The sequence below is a fragment of the Phocoena phocoena genome, chromosome 21, assembly GCF_963924675.1.
Source record: "Phocoena phocoena chromosome 21, mPhoPho1.1, whole genome shotgun sequence".
Taxonomy (NCBI): Eukaryota; Metazoa; Chordata; class Mammalia; order Artiodactyla; family Phocoenidae; genus Phocoena; species Phocoena phocoena.
Genome location: NC_089239.1, coordinates 26,732,976 through 26,750,745, shown reverse-complemented (window position 1 = coordinate 26,750,745; position 17,770 = coordinate 26,732,976). Strand labels below are relative to the sequence as shown.

At 42.2% G+C, this 17,770-nt stretch overlaps 1 protein-coding gene across 1 annotated transcript in view; it reads left to right on the top strand.

Moving 5' to 3' along the window:
• CSMD1 (CUB and Sushi multiple domains 1) overlaps nt 1-17,770 on the top strand; it is a 1,433,388-nt gene that overhangs the window by 1,397,736 nt on the left and 17,882 nt on the right. The window contains exons 55-62 of the mRNA XM_065899861.1: nt 1,178-1,366; nt 4,008-4,181; nt 4,978-5,160; nt 11,418-11,594; nt 12,230-12,409; nt 14,599-14,772; nt 15,061-15,234; nt 16,925-16,998. Of these exons, the coding sequence (XP_065755933.1) occupies nt 1,178-1,366; nt 4,008-4,181; nt 4,978-5,160; nt 11,418-11,594; nt 12,230-12,409; nt 14,599-14,772; nt 15,061-15,234; nt 16,925-16,998 (1,325 nt within the window). The remainder of the gene's footprint in view (nt 1-1,177; nt 1,367-4,007; nt 4,182-4,977; nt 5,161-11,417; nt 11,595-12,229; nt 12,410-14,598; nt 14,773-15,060; nt 15,235-16,924; nt 16,999-17,770) is intronic.

Genomic DNA, 17,770 nt, shown 5'->3' with positions numbered 1-17,770 from the left:
GCCGATGCAGGCGTTTTTCAGGTCATAAAAATAACCGTGCAAGTCAGTGACACTTTTTCTAAATAGCTAATGCCTGCTATTGTGGTGGGTTTGGTGACAATTTTATTGCAGGTGCAATGCACTATGGAGCCTTAAAAATACTTGCCGGGGCTCCGTAAACATGTTTCCTTGACTCGAAAGAACCTGTCTTTCTTCTATCAACTAAGGATTGGTTTAAGAAGGACAGGATATTATTCTGCAGCGCTGAAAGGGACCCTTGTCCGCCTCTGATCCGCCCACCCCGTCGTCCTGGGGACAGAGAGAAATCAGGGTGCAGACGGGCAGGGTTTGCCTTTGGCCGCTGGGACACCGAGTGCAGTGGCTGCCTGGGAACTTGTCATGCTACCGGCTTCTGAGCCAGAAATATCTGGAGAGAGCACGGCTCCCCAGCAGCTGCCCCATTCAGTGGTAGGCGGGTCAGAGAGAGAGAATTGGGGCTCTTTCTTTCCTCTGCACCTGCGAAAGCACGTGGCTGGTTCCCTCCCAGATGCCAGCCGGCACTCAGGCTCAGAGAGTGTCATTCAGATGAACCAGGCACATCCCACTGTCACTGCCGGAGCTGTTTCTACAGGGGAAGAAGCTTAAATCAGAGGCTGCCTTAATTTACACTTCTATTAAGTGTTGATAGAGGAGTTGTCATTTTTGTCTGCTTTAGACACATAACAGAAATTACCTAGGCACATATTGAAGCATTAGTGCATGTCAGGGTGGGGTGGGAATTAATTACTGTGTCCCAGGCTGTCCTGAAGTACCACAGTCACATACAAATATGTAGACTAACTTCAGCCGTTTCTATTTTAACATTTTCATAACATAAAAACCTAACCAGGGAAACGAATTTTAGACCTTACATTGAAGAAGCCTATTATTAGGAAACAATTAAAGACCGTCAGCCTCGTGTTGTTAAAGGTGCTATAGTAGCCGACATATTGCATGACAGTTTTTGAAGCATAATGGCCCAAAGCAGGAAGTGGGATTCGTCAAGGGTACAGGATTTCACAAGCTTTGGCTGTCATGCTGTCGTCCTACCAACCTTCTAAAACCACGAGGAGGAGTTTGCCTTCTCTGCCTGTCTGTCTGTTTTGTTGATGAACGTATAGCTGCATTTGAATAACGTGCACCGCGCTTTCCTTTGCAGTGGTGAACTGCTCGGATCCAGGCTTTGTGGAAAATGCCGTTCGTCACGAGCAACAGAACTTCCCTGAGAGTTTTGAGTATGGAACGAGTGTCGTGTATCACTGCAAGAAGGGATTTTACTTGCTGGGATCTTCTGCCTTAACCTGTATGGCAAATGGCTTATGGGATCGCTCTTTGCCCAAGTGTTTGGGTAAGTGAGGGTCCTTTTGGCCACAGAGCCCTGTAAGAACACCACCAACAGAACACAGTTTTTTTCAAGTATTCAAAACGGTACTGATTTTTAATTCTCTCTACCCACCCCCATCACAAATTATATTTGTTATTATGACAACTTTATAGGTTGGCCAGAAATCACCAAATGCAGCTCACGCTAGTTTCGCGGGAAGAAAGGGGTGGGGGTGCTGGCCTGCTCGCAAAGCTGGCCCCAGAGGGAGACGGACTCGGCTCGCGGGCTCCGCCTGGACCAGGCTGTCTCTGTGTCTGCTGTTGCTGCGTGTCTCCTGCGTCGGGCCAGCAGGGAGGCTAATCCACTGGTTCAAACGGGCACCAGCGGCCTCCAGACGGTGCCTCTATCAACACCCCGAATCTCTCAACACCATGCATCTGTCTGGACCCAGGTTCAGAAATATTGGCAAGAGGCTGTAAACGGAGTCTCTATCTATTGACCTAGTATCTGTGGCGCTCTCTGAGGGGCCTGATTTGGGTCTCATCAGTGCTTCTGGTACAGTCCGATATGAACATGGTAAAAAAGATAGTGTCCTGGTCGTAACTTCCTCCTGACCCATAGGTTTAAACAAGAGGAGGGCGGATTGCTGTGAAGAATGGGGTGCTCAGGACAGACAAGATAGGCCGCCGCTATGGCTCCCCTCAAAACACTATTAACAGTACGTTTCAGACCATATAGGTTCACAAGGACACTTTCTTTTTTACCCAAATAGCTAATAGTATTACTTTCTTTCACTTGAAAAGTCATATTGTCCTTTAGCTCAGAGAGAATTTTCTTGTTAAAACATAGTCTGAAAATGAAGGAAAAGGAGTCACTCTCCTTGGCCTTTTAAAAATCAGTCAGAAACAAAACAAAACAATCCTTATCTTTTTAGTATTCATTTTGTGTGGGTAGAAAAAATAGGAAATGACAATCACATTATAAATTGAACTTACTGAAGAAAGTGATAATCCATTTCACCTGTGACAATTATGGCGTTTTTCAGTACATTTTCAGAGTGCATTGGTGCTGGAGACTTTTTTCCTGCAAGTCAGGGTCCCACAAAGCCCTTTCAATCTAAAACCAGTCTCAAATTCTAACTATAACAAAACAACGAATTTCTACAGAGAAAGAGAGCGATGACTTTCAAAAACAAACGTACAGGCTTACATGACAAAACACATCTGTAAATGTATTACTATCCTCATCAAGCTTTATGTTTTCTGGTTTTCTGCGCCTTCACACACGGGAATTTTTCAGAGAAATTTGTTTTGTTTGTTTTGCTCCCCAAAGATTTCTCTTGCATCTTCCCTGGTGTCTGTGAGCCTTGTATTGGTTGTTGCAGTGATGCCAGCATGCTCCAACCTCCAGGAACCAGGTTTTAACTGATCTCATTTTCCAAGGGGCGACTTCCCACCACTGCGGTCATTAACTGCTGGAATTACCGTGAATTTGGGAATACACGCTCGCAGAGGAGGTTTTGTTTTCACGTGCTCTTCAGCAGCTAACCTCCATCTCTATTTTTGCTGTTATACTGTTCCACTGATTTTTTTCTTTTATTTCACCTGGAACTGATCATTTACCAACAATTTCACTGATTCAGCTCTAGTTAGCTTCTTTTTAGGACTCCGTAGGTACATTCCTCTTGTCCAGTGAGTGGATGTCAGTGTGAGACAGTCTCAGAGGAGGGCTTATGTGACTCAGTGGGTGGCTGATGCCTTCCAACCTTTCTAACCTGCCCCTCTGGCTGGCATCACTTTGGGGTTGTCAGTGACTGAATGCAGCCCCTCGAAGATGTTAAACCAGCAGAGCCTTTGAATACTCTTTGGCATCATCAACCCAGGTAGCTGTTTGTACGTGGTATAAAATTTGCCCATGGCTAACCCTAATTTTGGACTTTATAGAAAGGGAGAGATATGTCTTTACTATCCTATGGTAACCTGGATTCTAGAATTTTCCTTCTTGAGGGATAATTATGATTAGATGATGGGCCTGATTTGGTGTAATTATAAAGAAATGAGTGGACTACTTGAGGAAAACATTAATCAGTAATTTATTATTATATTTTTTCCTTAAACATTTTAGATTGCCACCTATTCAAAGAAAAATTGTTAGATGGTCTCTCTAGACATGGGAACTGGAAGAGGAAGCAGATTTGACTGAGTTTTGTCCCCACGCAAAGCACGATTGTCATACTAACTGGAGAAATAATGGAAATAGTCTTGGTGAATCTATGTTAGTTTCTAACATTTTGTGTAACACTGCTTGTTTAGGATACAGTTAAGGGCAGATGGGAAAAATTTAGGTAGAGTGACTTTCTTTTTTGAAAACCTAAATATCAATTTCTACCTTAAGCAAAGCTATCTTAACCTAATAAAAAAAACAAACAAAAACTTCATTGACAGACCCTTTCGTGGACTTCAGTAACGTGACTATTCCGGGTAGGGGGAGGGTCGTCTGGAAATTGGCATTTCTTATCCACAGGGCACTGCAGCGATGTGCAGTGTATCCGGGTGTTTTTTGTTAATAGGTGATGATTGTATGAGTCTCTAAGGGACATTGACCAACACAAAGCAGCTTAACAGGAACAATGTTCTCATTGATTTGATTTGATTTTTTTCTTAAGTTATTTCGTGTGGACACCCAGGGGTCCCTGCCAACGCCATCCTAACTGGAGACCTGTTTACATCTGGGGCCGTGGTTCACTACTCATGCCAAGGGAGACGGAGTCTCGTAGGCAACAGCAGCAGGACTTGCCAGGAGGACAGTCACTGGAGCGGAGCCCTGCCCCACTGCACAGGTGGGCATGACGCAGTCAGCTCTTCATTCCAAGTATTGGATAGTGGTGCCATTCTTTGAAGTCGGTATTATTCCGTTCCAGCCAAGTACGCCTCTATGATATAGCGTCAGCGTCGTCTTCATCTTCCTTCCCTTTAAACACCTATCACGACACATTTTCCTCTGCAGGAGTCTCCCTAGCGCCTGAGTAGGAAGCTTGCTCACCTTGACTCAGTTTGCCCCTGTTTTCCCCTCCTTTTCTGTGCTTCCTCTCAGTTCTTCCACATCTTTCCTGCCTCTGTCGTCAATTGTTAAATCAATCCTGTTTGGAAAAAATATCAACTTAATTCTTCCATGAGTGTTTCATAATAAACAAAATATGTAAACATAATAAACAAAATAAACATAATCAGCAGACCGACACAGTGTAGAAGCATCAAACCTCTCATTTGAGTTTTTTCGTTCCCAACACACCTTCACCCCCATCTCCTCATCAGCATCCTCACCAGCATTTCCAATGAGCAATTCCTGCATTTACCATCCCCAGTATTTTATTTCTTCTAAAGAATATCAATTATTGTACAACCATATTTTAATAAGCTATTTCGATTGTAGTTACACAGAAACCATTTCTTAGCCTCTTCCGTTTTTGTGCCGTAATAAAGAAAATCTTTCTCAGGAGATTTCCAGAATGCTGTATGACTGTAACTGTGTTTGATACACATTTACATAAAGTTTCATTCCCTTTAAACGTAACAGCCCTGTTTTAAACGAGTCTAACGGCATTGAGTATTGCCATACGTGTTTGTGTTCCATAGGAAATAATCCTGGATTTTGCGGTGATCCAGGGACCCCAGCACATGGGTCTCGGCTTGGAGATGAGTTTAAGGCCAAGAGCCTTCTCCGCTTCTCCTGTGAAATGGGCTACCAGCTGCGGGGCTCGGCAGAGCGAACGTGTCTGCTCAACGGCTCATGGTCAGGACTGCAGCCCGTGTGCGAGGGTAAGTTCAAGCCTGAAAGTCAGCGTTTCAGGTTGAAACCAGGTAACTCTAAAATGACCAGTAACATTCCACAAAAATCCTACAGGTTTACACTATTTCTACAATTAACCTCTTACCCCCCAAACGTATAAGAGAATCATCAAAAAGCACAGCTGGGCATACGGAGGTACCTGACTGTTCAAAAGATCATATGACACTGTCCTCACCCTTTGAAAGTCCATGGTCTAAAGGAGGTGTCTGTCTTCTCCTGGTGACGTTCTCTGTGTTTTGTGGCTGCTGGTGGTGAGAGCTGAGGTGAAGGAGTTGTGAGTAGGGCAGAGTGAGTCGCTGCTGGGAGCTCCCTGCAGGCTGGAAGAGGCTTCTGTTCACACGTTCCTTCCAGGCTGTTGGTGGTCCTTGTTCAGAGCACTGTGTTGCAAAAGATTCTCGGGTTACTTTCCGTATAATATTTTGGAGTGAGTATATTTTATTGTACTATTTAAGAGGCATGATAGGAAATGGTGGGAAACCCCAGTAATAACAGTAAAATGCCACGGCTCTTTATAGACACGATGTCATGTCTTGGCAATGCCTGTCTTAAGCAAAGGTGAGCTGACGTGTCATGAGTGTGTTCAGAGTCTAGAAAATAACTGAGCTAGAATTCGGACAGATAAGACTTTAACATTTGCACACAAACTTCCCAATGACTGAATTTTCAAGTCTAAAACAGTTACACAAATTAATTACCTATTTTTACATGTATGAAACACTTTCCATAGAATTTGATCAGCTTGAATAAACTCACACAATATCAACACCAGAAATATAGATCAAGTTCCCTTAATCTTTATTTTCCCTACTATGTCAACTCTCCTTGTACTGTCACTCATTTTATCATAGGTGTTATACAGATAAGTAGAATATAATATGCATGTATCTAATCTGACTATATTTTCCATAGTTAACTGTATCATATGTAGTCTACATAATATAAAATGATATGTATGAATAAGCCAATCCTATGTACGCGTGTGTGTGTATCCTCTCATTGAGAGTCAGAGATTATCCTGGTTATTATAGTCAAAGACCTATCTATCTCTCTATAGAGATAAGTATACATGATAATCCAAGATAATGTTTGACTCCAAATTGCCTCTTGACAATCAAGTTAATGTAAATCTTAAGATTAGGCCCTAAAGAAGTTAAATCAAATATGACTAAGCAGTTGTGGGGAAATGCCACCTGCAGCTGTGATTTGCAGGGTGATGCCATTTCTATTGACTGAAGTATGCGACTGTAAGTTAGTAGAACTTTTCTCACTCTCAGTTCCCTCCCCTCTGGTAGAAATTTGAATGTTAAAATTTGCACGAGAGCATGTCTTTCTCACCAAAACCAGAACATTTCATTTTCTGTTCTATAATATAATACCTCAAAGTTACACGTGACCTCCGTAATCTACAATTACACCCCATCTAACCTTTTCTCTATACCACACCTGTGAATTTTTGGTCCAGAAGTATTTGAACATTGTGAAAATTAAATAAGATTTCCACGTCAATCCATGACATATTAAACGATAGCAGGCCCACCTTCTTATTGAGAACAACTATAAAACAACAAAATACATGAGACAATTACGTGAGTTATTAAACAACAGACAGGGCGTGACTGTGTTCCTTAGGAGAAAATAAATACGATGAGCTCCATAACCCCTCTGTCACTCTGCATTTTTCTTGCTGGGAAGCTGGGAAGCAGAGCCCAGGTGGTACAGTGACTTGGTGAGGTGATGAGGTAGAAATTGTTTTAGGTTACTGAAATGGAATTTGCAGAAACGGGAATCCAGGAAGAGGGAACTGACAATGGGAGGGCCCCAGAATTCTGTAGGCATGTTCCCAGGTGGCACAGCTGAGGGCTGGGCTGACAGGCACGCGTGAGACTCAGTGATGCACAGACCTTCTTAGCGGAGAGCAGACCTGTGATAGTAGAAGTCATACCGTACTGAGAGACCCTGTGCACTCAGGATGCTTCTTGGAGGCCTAGAGAGCCCATATTGTGAATAGGGACCACTGCCTAAAATCAGGGGGACCGGCTAGAACTAAGAGCAAGTCATGTTAGGACTCAGACTAACTAGCTCTCCGCTAACAGAATAAAACTGATGACAAGACCCAGAAGATCTATAACTACTTTAAAAGCCCACCAGAGCAAAGCCAACATCTTTTAAAGGAATGACACGCTCCATGCAGTAGTTCATTCACAATGTCCAGCATACAATAAACAGTTACTGCATTGGCACAACCCAGAACAATATGACCCATAGTCCAACCAACCAACCAACCAACTGAACAAACAATAGGGATAGAATCTGATCCTGAGATGACCCAAATGTTGAAAAACACAATAAGCGTTTAAATAAGCTGTTAAAAATATGTTCAAGACTTTACAGTAAATTGAATTGAAACAGGGAATCTCAACAGAGAAATGAAAGTAATGAAAGAGAATCAAATGGAAACTCTGGAAATGAAAAGTACATTATCTGATAAAAAGTTCTCTGGATCAACTTAGCAGACGAAAGATGTCAGAAAGATCAGATAACTTGCATACAGGTCAGTGAAAATTATCCAATCTGAAAAACAGAGGGAAAGAAGATGGAGAAGAAAAATCCCAGCACAATAATTTCCTATTGGATAATATCAGGCAGTTTAATGTACTTGTAATTGGGGTTCTAGAAGAGAAGGAGAGAATGGTGCAGAAAATTATTTGAAAAAATACTGGTTAAAAGTTAGCCAAATTTGGTGGGGAAATATAGCTTCCAAGGCTCAACAAACCTCCCTTAGATACATTCTGTGCTATTAGGGTTGGTCATTTACCTGAGACTGTACATTCTATATTGGGTTTATCTCAAGCACTTTATTGCAAATTTAAAAGTGAAAAAATTAAAGCGGTTGAGAGTGAGTAATGTTTTCCATACAAATCTCACTTTGTAGCTGGGGTATGACACTATGAGCTTTATTCCAGCAAAACATAAAGGAATTCATTTATTTGTTTAGGGGAGCTTAATTGGACTTCATTTCATGATGTACTTAGACTATACAAAGTACTCTTTAAATAGCATTCAGTTTATCAAAAGTCAGAAATTCAAAGGGTTCCTATAAAATCCTTATAAACTATGGACCACAAAATCTGTATACAGATAGAAGTTGAGTTACTAGAATGTTTCAATACTAAAAATATTTCTCAGATATGCCCCACAAAACCGGCTACTTCCAAATTGCATTGTACAGAAATCATGGGAAGCTGTATGATTAATTAACAGTATATGTTACACTCACTAAAACAACAAATGATGGGTAGGATCTATGACTAACTCCCCTTCCCACTCCCCCTCTCCGCATGTAGAGGTCTTAAAACTTTTTTGGAGAATCTGTCGCTTTATGTTTTTTCTCCCTTGTTATCGTAGGTCCGTATCTTTGGGGCACATATTCTTTTTTGTAGAAAATGGGGTTATCAGTGACTTTTTCATTGCCACAAAGGTTAGCCATGACCTATATATTCAATCCCCTAACCGAGGTCACCTCCCTCCTGATAATTTACCTTCTCTGCATCTGTTAAAAACGTTAGCTCCTGATGGATACTGCGGTACATTATACAGAGGAGGAGTCATGCATCACAAAAGAAAAATGTTTTAAAATTCTTCAACATCAAAGAACTTAAATTTATAATATAGTTTCATCACTTTAAGCCGTGTTTTCTTTTGTTAGCAACCTCGTCTTTTAATCACAGGCTCATTGACTTACTTTTCAAATGGATGTATCTTACCAAGTGGCTCAAATATAACTACATCTTTGGGGTTCGTTGCATTAGGCAACTCTTAGTCCTCTTTGCCACGAGATTATGATACAGTTGACCTTGTATTCAGGTAATGGACTAAAGTGGGATTGAAATGATGATAATGAAAATAACAGTACTAGTACTACTACCAATCTCCCAGATTGTTTACTAGGCGTTTTGCACTTGGGACGTGTAATCTTACAACAGGGAGCGACTAGCCTTCTTACACCCATTTCACAGTGAAGACACTACATGTTGAGAACGTGAATTGATCACTGACATTTATTTAACTTGTATGATCAGAGAGTCAAACCTATAACTATTTGACTCAGTTTAACAGCAATCTTCCTAATACAGCATGCTAAGTGAATGGCACTGGGGTCTATGAACAATAAGTTGGAATAAGTATAATGCTATTTTATTATAAATTGATAAAAAGAAAATAATCTTTTACCAAAAGGAATCACATTAACCAAATGTACTTTAAAAAAAGATGTATTTTAAAAGAAATTCTAACTTGTAATTTTAAAAGAAATCTTGTCTTCCTTCTAGTGACCCTACATTTAATCTCTTGTTTTGCTTTAGTGATATAGTCCCCGTATGTCTTACAACATTAAGACCTTGAGGTAAAAACAGCTACGTTGACTCTGTTTTCTAACCCTCATTTTCATAGGCAAAGCCATCAGTGAAAGTGTCCCTGTCAGGAAAAAAAAAGTTAACCATGAATTTGATTTTATAGGATACAATATTTGAGGGAACTTCATAAACATTAGGATGTCATTATTATGATGGACATTCTTTCACTGACAATATATTAAGTTGAATATGTTTTCAACAGTGACCTGCTTTAGTTTAGCATTAGTCCTTCACAGATCACTTTTGAAAATTGCTACATAGATTTTAATAGCAGATCTGATTAGAATAAAATCTAATGATATACCCAGGTGTCTTCCGTTATGAATTGAATCAATATAATTCTTGGCTTTGTCAGGCTTGCACTCATACATGTGTGCAGTAACTGTGCACAGGAAATGATGAATCAGTATTTGTTGAATGGATGAGGGATTGTCTTGAATAGGCCAACAGCTTGGATTTTTGCAATGTGAAATTTTTATTTATGTCACAGCCATCAAAGAACTGTTGAGCTTTAGAGAATGTTAGGTATCCTCTGCTTCAAGGTTGATAAATATATCTCATCTCAAACGCCAACCAAGAGACTACTGAACAATCTGTGTTCGAAGGGATTGTAAGTCCAAAACCCAGACTCATCAGGGAAGAGGGTTATAATTGATCAGTTATGTCCGATGTGGGCACAGGCGTAGAAGCACCAGCATGTGTGCTTTTTATTTGTCAAACAAGACCTAGTCCAACCTGAGAGTATGTGCATTTTTTAACATAATATGATAGGGAATTCCCTAAACTTCCATTATAGTGGCTTTTACTTTGCAATCTGTTTTCTTTCACATTTTTAGGAAGAGTGTGTCTTTATTCTCAAGGCTAGATTTGAAAGTGGAGCAATTAAGTAGGCAAGAGTATCTGCAAATACTTTGGTCATTCTCAGAAAAAGAACTCATGATACATTGTGGTTATTAAAATTCACATTCTTTGTATGTCTGCCTGTTGTGCATTATTGTGGGAGGCTAAGGAGGAAAAATAACCGTCTTTATGGTAAATGGGTTTGACTGAAAAAGGCAAAAAACCTGTTACGGATTAAAATCTTCACCTTGATACACACCCAGCAGCTGCTGAGTTTCCTTGTTCACTGACGAAGGAATACACATGACAGATACTCGGAGTGTAGATCTGTTACACCGCCCAGCATCAGCTGAAGTCTTCACGCCTGTACATGGCATTGCAGTCGTCTGGAGAGAGATTTAAGGTGCAGCCATTCCGAAGCCAGTTAACACAGGTGCCCGTAGACTGGGGAACATTGAGGAGACCGTTTCACAGAACAGTTTAAGTGTAGTCATTCATATTTCTCAGGCCTCCCTTATTTTTTAAAATGAATTGTCCTGGAGATGTAAAATATGGCCTGATTTGCCCAGGTTTTTTTAACTCAGCTATTGCAAGAGGGAGACAGTTCTGAGTCACTAGTATCATACACTAGTATCTTTAAAAGAGCATGATAATTTTACTGTTTGTTATAAACATGTTAAATCTCAGACTACCATGGTTTTGAATTGTCAGTGCTTTAACTCATCTTTTAATCTGTTTGGAAGTAATGCGTTTTAGAAAAGATGATACAAACATGTAGCTTGCACATTTGTAACCCATCCATAAGAGAATGGCATGAGTCTTAGAGTAAAGTATGTGGGAGAAGTTTCCCATGGTTACGTGTCCTGTGATTTTTGGAATAAACGAGCAGTCTGCTACCCCGATGGCCTTTGGCCTCTCAGGTTCCTCATGTGGTGACGGCTCTCTCTGTACGGCCCGGTTCTGTTCCCTCACAGCCGTGTCCTGTGGGAACCCGGGGACGCCCACCCACGGCATGATCGTCAGCAGCGACGGCGTCCTGTTCTCCAGCTCCGTGGTCTACGCCTGCTGGGACGGCTACAGGACCTCGGGGCTGACCACGCGGCACTGCACCGCCAACGGGACCTGGACGGGTACAGCCCCCGACTGCACGCGTGAGTGGCCTGCTGTCCTGGTGGGTCCAGGGCATCAGAGTGACGTTTACCTGACAGAGAAAATAAATTGATTTTATAGTGTTGTACTGATTTTTTTAATCCATAGAGGATTATATCATATCATACATATGTTTTTGGCCATGATATTATGGCCAATTATTAAACACTTTTAGATTTTTCTTCGCTTTCTTATTTATATGGTTGAAAGTGCTTTGCATGGCTGGTTGGGTTGGATATTGTAAAACTGAGGTCCAAGAAAGTCAAGGTTTGTTCTCTCTGTAGACCAGTTAGTCTGAGGAGACGGGACAGGTGCTTGGTTCTCTGATCTCAGCCTGTGCCTCTGTGCTTGACTCTGTGGTGTGACCCCTCATCACGCCTAACCCAGCACTGGACATGGGTGCCAGCTGTCACCCGCACAGCCAACCACCAGTGGGATAGAAACGAGCGGTTCCAAACATGCAGCCTCCTGACCGCCGGCCAGTAAAACTGTCAAACAGAGAGAGGCGGGTATTGCTGTAATAACACACGCCTTAACCACTCTGAATAGCAGCTTAAGGAGAGTCACTTAAAAAGAAACCAGGAACACGTCATTTCATGATAATGTGTTTCTCCGACTCTTTTTCTTCACTTACCAGTTGTAAGCTGTGGAGATCCAGGTACACCAGCAAATGGCCTCCAGTTTGGGACAGATTTCACCTTCAACAGTACGGTCAGCTACCAGTGTAACCCCGGCTACACCATGGAGCCTGCCACGTCCTCCACTATCCGCTGCACCAAAGACAGTGCGTGGGATCACAGCAAACCTACCTGCAGAGGTTCGTGGGTTCTACTCATGCATACAGAAGTCTTTATTGAGTTATGTTTTATTTCATTTTGCAAGCACCTATGTAGACCTTCTATGGGCCAGGCATTCTTGTAAACTCATTCGCAAATATTAAATCACTTCCTTTTCTTAATACTTTAATCTCGGCTTTACAGACGGGAGGCTGACTCACAGAGAGTTTTAGTAAATGCTCAGGATCACAGATCAGGGCCTGGGGACATCAGGGTTCATTGGCAGTCAACTCCCTCTGGAGTCTGTGCTGTGAACCCCAGCTTGGCTCTCTCTTGGCGAACGTGGCCGTGTTAAGTCTGTGGCAGGTACCATGGGGACTGTTACCACGGGAACGTGGAGTCAGGTCAGAGAGAGAAGCCCATCATCAAATAAGGCAGAAGAGGGGCAGAGGTTGTCAGTGTGTGATGTTCTGTGGACAGCAGACTTTCCAGGGAGAGCAGAGCGGGCGGAAGGTGTCTGCATGGCTTGAGGGAAGCAGGGGGGCAGGGGAGTGACAGCTGTACCGGGGCTGCATTTGCACGGTTAGGGCTCTGCAGGAACACCAGGGGGAGCCTGGGGGCTCCTGTCAGCTGGGCCAGCGGGGAAGGGGGAGGGGAGGGCATTGAAAAGGGCTGTCCGACTCCTCACTAGACGGCAGACAGATAAAAACCGTGAGTTGAGAGCTGGAGCAGCAGGAAACCCTAGTGAGGAAGGCGCCATGCTCAGAGGGCTCTGAAGGACAGGTAGTCTGTGTAGAGCTTGTTGTGAGGCTCAGGTGAGACCTCCGCACCCTGGCGGCAGTGCTTCCAACCCTCCTGGCCTGGGCGGCTCTGGGCGCGCCCTGGTTTCCTCCCGCTGGAGGGCCCCTGTCTTCCACCCTTCTTTCCATCTGCAGTTACTAATACGATTCTGCTGTGGAGCAGGTATTACGTGGATGTGTAATGAAGCTCACACAGTTGTGTTGGGACTGTTGCGGCCACATGAGCTTGTTGATGGCACTTGTCCATACATTGTCAGGTCCCTGGGACTTCATATGTTTGTGTGGGTCTCTGTCCCTCTGTTTAGGGTCTGTTGCGTTAATAATAGTTCCCTGGCCAGCCAGGCCCTTGAAGAAGAGACCTCTCTCTCCGCCTGAACTCTTCTCCCGCTGGCCGCCCTCGTCCTCCCCTCCGTGGAACCATGTCACTCGTCACCGTTCCCACCCGGGGACCTTGCCGCTTGAGGTCATCTGTCTAGAGACACATTCCCCCAATCTTCACATAGGGATTCTCCAGAAATATTTGCTGAATAGACAGAGAGAAGGTTGAATGGCAAGAGAAGGGCCCATTTCCAGCTTCTGGCTGTGCATGAATGGTTCTGGGTCTGTGTGTCTTTCTTGCGTGCGAATGCCCATGGGAAACTGCAGGTGAGAGAATATAGGGGAGTCTTCCTTCCTGCTGCCTCCTGCTGCCCGGACTGTCATTGGCAAACCTCCTCCAATGTGAAAAGTCTAGGAGCGCTTGGATCTTCAGGGAAGCTTTTAGACAAGGCATCTTAGAATAATGGCTAGAGTGGGAATGGTGGACGCCAGCACCAGCTGGGGAGTCACTCTTGAGAACTGTGTTCTGGCCCGAAGCTCCTAGACTGTGATAAAACCCTGGCAAGTGGTTTCTTACAGAATCTTCTTCAACCATGCAGTCACTGGTTTTTAATTCTTCAGCAAATGGATCAACAGACTATGTCTTTTGGAAATTATATGCTATCTTTATATAAAGAAAAAAATACAGATAGAGGGAGAAATTCTTACCATCTGTATATATAAATTCAAAAGTCTGTACTCATGTCATGGGACCACGTTCTGACTGGATTTGTCTCTGGTAAACAACATAAAAAGACATAAATTGAACAGCAGTCTTTCTTTCTTTCTTGGTCTTATACATGTTGAGACTGTTGTGTTTAATCCCACACTTTCTTTTACAGTGTGATATCTTTTGACTTTGCTTGGCTTTTATGGACTTGATCTAAATTAATGAAGAAATATTGGAGAAAAGTTTTATTATTTTGATTTACTTTCTCAATAATCTATTAAAAAATTCAGCCCTTTGTAGATGTCATTTGCAACGCAGGTAAAATTGAAATGTTAGTCCTTGGTGCATTATGGTTGTGGTGGAAACTCTAGAATGTTGAATCCCATGTGTTCTCTGGAAACAGCTGTCATGTGTGGTCAACCTCCTCCAGTTCAGGATGGGAAAGTGGAAGGATCAGATTTACGCTGGGGCGCCAGTGTGAGCTACAGCTGCGCCCAGGGCTTCCAGCTCTCTCACCCCGCCATCCTCTCCTGCGAAGGCCGTGGCGTGTGGAAAGGAGAGGTCCCCCAATGCCTGCGTAAGTCCTCTGGGAGAACCGGCTCCCGGTCTCATTTGCAAATCACCAACATGCACACCCTCGGTTACAGTCTGAGGAAAAGAGCCTGCGTGATTTATAGCCACGTTACAATAGGTAAAAATTCCAGTTTGAGACTACACTGCCCAAGGGCAGATTCTGTTCTTTTCATCATTTGTTGGTTTAATAGTGATACCTAGAGATTTAATGGAAACTAGTTAAACAAGTTTAGTAGGTTAAGCTAATCCAGGGACACAGAATGCGAACCGACGTCTCGGTTGTTTTCTACAGCTGTGTTCTGTGGAGACCCAGGCACGCCTGCTGAGGGACGACTCAGTGGGAAAAGCTTCACCTATAGATCTGAAGTCTTCTTCCAGTGCAGATCTCCCTTCATCCTGGTGGGGTCATCACGGAGAGTCTGCCAAGCGGATGGCACGTGGAGTGGCACACAGCCCACCTGCATCGGTACTGATGACATGACAGCCCTGAGGGGCTTGGGGATGAGGACATTTCATTTTAAAACTGGACCATTTGTGGGCACATAGATAACGTTCTTATAGGTAATGCTCTGCGTAGGCGCTAATCGGCTACACTGATGGGCAGCCTCTCAAATCGTGACAACTGAGTTGGCAGTTCATGTTAGGAGTCGTTTAAAAATCGCTCCCAGAGTCTGTTCTCTTACCCCAGTCCCTCTATCTCCTGCCCATCTCAACCAACAGCCACGTTCTTTAGGGGGAAGAGCGCTTTGCGGAAGCTGCCACTATTGCTGTGGCACCAGAGGGACACCTGAGCCTTTGCTTTCCTGTCCCCCTGTCCCCCACTAAACTGTCTGCACCGCTGGCCACGGTAGAGAGGGCTGCAGGGACACTCGTGCTCTGTTGACTTTCCAACATGAAAATGAAACTTCAAGTCAGAAGACACTCTGTATGTGACCTAACCCCTCATTTTTAGACCTAATCTCTGTCTCATAGAAAGGGTTCAGGTAGCAATTACAGTGGTCAAAAGTCACTCCATCAGCAGTACAGAGACCTGAATCCTCCATTCTCCACTCAGAGCCTCTTTTCCTCCTGCAGACTCAAGGTGATGGCCAGGGTCATTCTGCTCGCCCAGCTCTCCTGAGCACAAGATGCGTAGCAAGCAATTAATGATTTATATCCTTGGTTGTTTTCTAAGAAATTAAATCATATCTGCTTAATAGGTTTTTTGAGCTTGCTCTTGTGGCACTTAAGAGGTGCCAGGGGTACATTTTTGCACTGAAATCTAAAGATGTTTTAAAAAACACTTTTTACGAAAAATAGTCCTTTGTCATTACATTATTTACTCATGTGTATGTACATTTTTGTATATTAATTTATGAATGATTTTTTCAGGAAAAAATACATATTCAGGAGCCAAAAAAAAATACAGTGTTAGAAATAATTTCATTGAAGCACTGCCTTTTCTAGTTAATGTTTACTGCCACTTGGTTTAAACTATTGCTTTACACTATAGCTATTTCTGAAAAACTTTTTAAAAAATGTTTTTCTTCCCCTGATAGGTTAGTTTCTCTTGAAAACATACTTTTTAAAAAGAGTTATCAATTTTGTTTTCCCACTAGCAGTGGAGAACAGCCGTAGTAGAGCTGAAGTGCTCGCTGATGGCTGAAATACTACATTTTTTGGAAGATTATCACTGTTGGTCTACTATATGCTTCTGTTTCTAAGCATGAAGTATACTCCTCATTTTGAAATCTTGAAGAAAATTAATTCAGGACATTTGGAGTAATGTAATATGTGGCCAAAGGAGATGGTAATTAATTAAATCCTTAAAAAATGATCATAATAGATAATTATTGAGGATAATGTACTATTAGCCAACCAATACATCAGTAGAGAAATATTAAACCAGAGAATGGAAAAGAATGTGCTTATTCTGATATAGAAAATAATACGCAGAGCGATTCAGAGTCTGCTAAAGCACTAAAAATTAATATCTAAAGAAATATCTGAAAAAAAGGCAAAAAGAGCAATTTAATTTTAAACTTTTGTGCAAAACATCTTGCACACTTGACAAAACACAATTTTCTGAATTTCATGAGACCTGTTAGTAAAAGCGTTAGAATCCCGGTAATAACCACACCTGGTTCTCTAACTTTTGTTTCAATTGTGAATTTCAGATCCTGCTCACAACACCTGCCCAGACCCCGGTACCCCACAGTTTGGAATACAGAATAGCTCAAGAGGATACGAGGTTCTCCATTTTTACTTCACCATGTTTTCCTCTACGTTGAAAGGAAACTGATACTTAAACATATGTGTGTTTTTATGTACCGTATTTGATTCAAGTTATATTTGCCCAAACAAAATCCATTCAGAGAGGATTTCTGCTTGTTATTTTAACTGTCAACACTGAGATAACTGTATGTATTTTATTTACACAGTATTAACTGCTGTATTAATTTCTATTTGAAAGCAGGCATATTTTAAAATTTTTTGTCTGCTCAACTGACACAGCAAATCTCAAAGCAGGGTGACTTGCCACTGAAGAGCTACAAATAAAAAGACCCCATTTGGTGACCTGATAGAATAGGTGGATAGTATTAAATTCTAGAGACAAAAACAGAAGAAGAAAATGTGTTCAGGCCCCGTAGTCTAGGGTTCCTGTATGGTATCGCTTCTCTGTATGATCTCTCATAACTCTAAGAGTGGTTAGCATGCTCAATATTGAATATTTTGAATGTTCATTTGACTTTTTAACTAAAAAGTACATTAACACGAATATTGGAGAAATACCTAAAGATGGAAAGTAATGAAGCTTGAAATACAATGTTTCACATCTTAAGTAATCGAGTGACTTCAGGGGTCTCTGATCAGATGGCTTTGAAAGCCAGAGCTAAATATGCACACTCTGTTAATTTAGAATAAAAGTCCTGTTAATTTAGAATAAAAGTCCTTTTAATAATTTAGAATAATTCAGAATAAAAGTCCTTTTTCTTCAGCCACTTCTCCGTTTTTCCTGAAAG